The sequence below is a fragment of the Gossypium arboreum genome, chromosome 3 (genome assembly GCF_025698485.1).
Source record: "Gossypium arboreum isolate Shixiya-1 chromosome 3, ASM2569848v2, whole genome shotgun sequence".
NCBI lineage: Eukaryota > Viridiplantae > Streptophyta > Magnoliopsida > Malvales > Malvaceae > Gossypium > Gossypium arboreum.
The window spans coordinates 38,058,281-38,060,782 of record NC_069072.1 but is presented as its reverse complement, the minus strand read 5'-3'; the positions used below and the strand labels follow the sequence as shown (position 1 = coordinate 38,060,782).

The 2,502-nt window shown below is 32.7% G+C and overlaps 1 protein-coding gene across 1 annotated transcript; it reads right to left on the bottom strand.

The window, feature by feature from the left end:
- Window positions 1-302: 302 nt before the first annotated feature.
- Window positions 303-1,601, bottom strand: LOC108473684 (probable ascorbate-specific transmembrane electron transporter 1). The gene is made up of 4 exons (XM_017775391.2): window positions 1,433-1,601; window positions 1,224-1,272; window positions 745-950; window positions 303-663 (listed from the first exon to the last, which is right to left on the bottom strand). The coding sequence occupies exons 1-4, from the start codon at window positions 1,589-1,591 to the stop codon at window positions 406-408; spliced, it is 672 nt and encodes a 223-aa protein (XP_017630880.1). The 5' UTR covers window positions 1,592-1,601; the 3' UTR covers window positions 303-405.
- Window positions 1,602-2,502: the final 901 nt, after the last annotated feature.

The following is a 2,502-nucleotide window of genomic DNA, read 5'->3' as shown; positions in this document are numbered from 1 at the left end:
AATTCTTTTACCTGCATAAACTTTCGTTACCTGCATAAACTTTCGCTTATTTGTTGAAGCTGATTTCATAAATAAACCCCCAAAATTATAGACTTGAAGATGTCGATTTGCATGGCTCACTTTGCAGGGACTAATGTGACACGGTGTCATTAATGAAATCAACATTTAATTTAGTTTAGACTTTTTATCTTTGAAAAATAAAAAAAGTTAAAGAATTATTGTTATTATTTTTTTTAAAATCCAAAAATGATTATTAGGTATGCGAAAGGAAGAAAGAAAATGGAAAAAGTTTTGAGGAGTCCTAGCAATAAAGAATTTTCATGGATTTTCTTCATAAAATTGTCCAATAATTTGAAAGTAAAGAAATTAAAGATATTTGCACAAGCAGCAACTAAGATTCCATGACTAATATCTGGGGAGAACAACAGTGAGGGCAACAGCAACTGCAAATAGGAAAAGCAACAATCCTATAAAGTTGACAATGAGAGCTTCTTGGGAGCGAGTTAGGAATAACGAAAGGAACTTTTGAAGCAATCCCATCTCAGCTGTGCATATTGCTAAGAAGAAGATAAGTAAGCCACCAAAAGTGTGCCATGGCAGATAGGCTGCTCTTGAATATGATTCTGCACCTGGGAACACATACGAGAAGAATCCTAGCAAATACTGCAATACCAGATTGGGATGTTTTTGTTTTAAATTCCTAAATGATATATTTGGAAAGAAATTGATTAAAATTTTAGGTACCTGTAAACCAAATAAGCATATGGCAATCATGCCTAGCCAAGAATGTAAGGTAACCATGTCGGGCATGTTTGTCTCATCATGGAACTTGAAGATTACAACAATCCCAAAGATCCCACAACCAAGAGCTATGGTTTGCAATGTTAGGTGGACAGCCTTTTGCACTTTTATGTCTCTTCTACTTGGGGTTGACTTATATGCCATGATTGCTGTTTTATATATATGTTCACTTAAAATGCTTTTAGAGTGTTCCATAACAATAATGCACATCACTTTTCAATCAGATTTCCTTATTTCAATAAAATTCATCAAAAGTTTTTCATATATTTGGTGGTCTTCAATGATACTCTAATATATAATCTGGAAATATATCGTACGGGACATTAGACATTCAAGAAAATGAAAGAGTAGAGCAACATAGACATGATGTTTGAATTAATTATGTTAATATACATGAAAAGCCACTGACAATTACTACTTACCTTCTCCAGCTATTAATATGAATCCGATCACCATTAGAAGTGGATGAAGCTGCAAATGAGATGGGGGGGAGCTGAAAGAGATTAAAATGTAGGCATAGAAGCAAACTGATCCATGCAAGAACAATAGGTCCTCCACAGATCATATAGAAACAAAGATATGAAGCAGTTTCTGAAGAAAGAGAAGGGATTCTCAACGCAAATGAACTCACATTGAAAAACTTTAACTTATTAGCAGATTCAAAAGCAAGGCCTTCCCGGAACTTGAGAAGCCAAACTATCACAAGGGTTGTCACTGCTATAAACAACAAATGTCCAAAGACTGTAACAGGGGTTGCAGAAATTTGGTAGCTTCTGCTCTTAGGCGCCATTGCATCTGCAGAACCTAGATGGAGAACTCAGTAGTCAGTAGTGTTATATAACATCATTTGAGCCATTAACAAAGAGAGCTTTTGGCTTGATTGGGGAAGATACTACCAAACAATCCAGCCGGCTGATTCATTGGTGACAACTTCAATAACATGAACAATATTGGGGCTAATTAAACTATGTTTGAGACTTAATGGTTTCAATTACCAATCATGCAGAGAACTTAGTAAGGCTTGCATTGGATTGTTTGTTTGTGATTTGGGGTTATTGCAGAGAATAGGCAGCGTTTGAGCCATAAGAAAAGCCAAAGGTGTTCATCTCATAAATTTTACTAATGATTTTATTCATCCATTTCTAAAACTCAACTTGTGGGATTAGCTAAAACTCTTCAAACATTTCTCGCATTTTAAATTAAAATAAAACGCATTAATTTAAGTTTGTAATTAATTCCATAATATCTTGCCAATGAGAAGTTTTAGGTAAAAGTAAAAATAATTGTACTAGTTAATATTTATTTTTTGCTAATATATTTAAATTGTTATGAATATCTTATTAAGTGAATGTCTATCATGATCAAGATAAAGTTTTAATGTACTTTAAATTCTAATAGTTATTAGAATTAGATCTCAACTTCTTTTATATTTCTTATGCCTATAAATAGAGACTCTGATGAAGCATTGTGAACATCCCTTTAATCAATAAAGTACATTCTCTATTGCTTTCATATTTTATTTATTCTTTATTCTTTATTCTTTTCATCTCTCTTTATTTTATAACACGTTATCAGCACGATCTTGCTCAAAGTGATAGTTCGTCGATCAAATTTAACCTTCATGATTTTCAATATCTTTGACGGCAAGATGCAAAGTTTTTATAGGAAGTTTTTTTTATTTAATATTTCATATCTGATTAT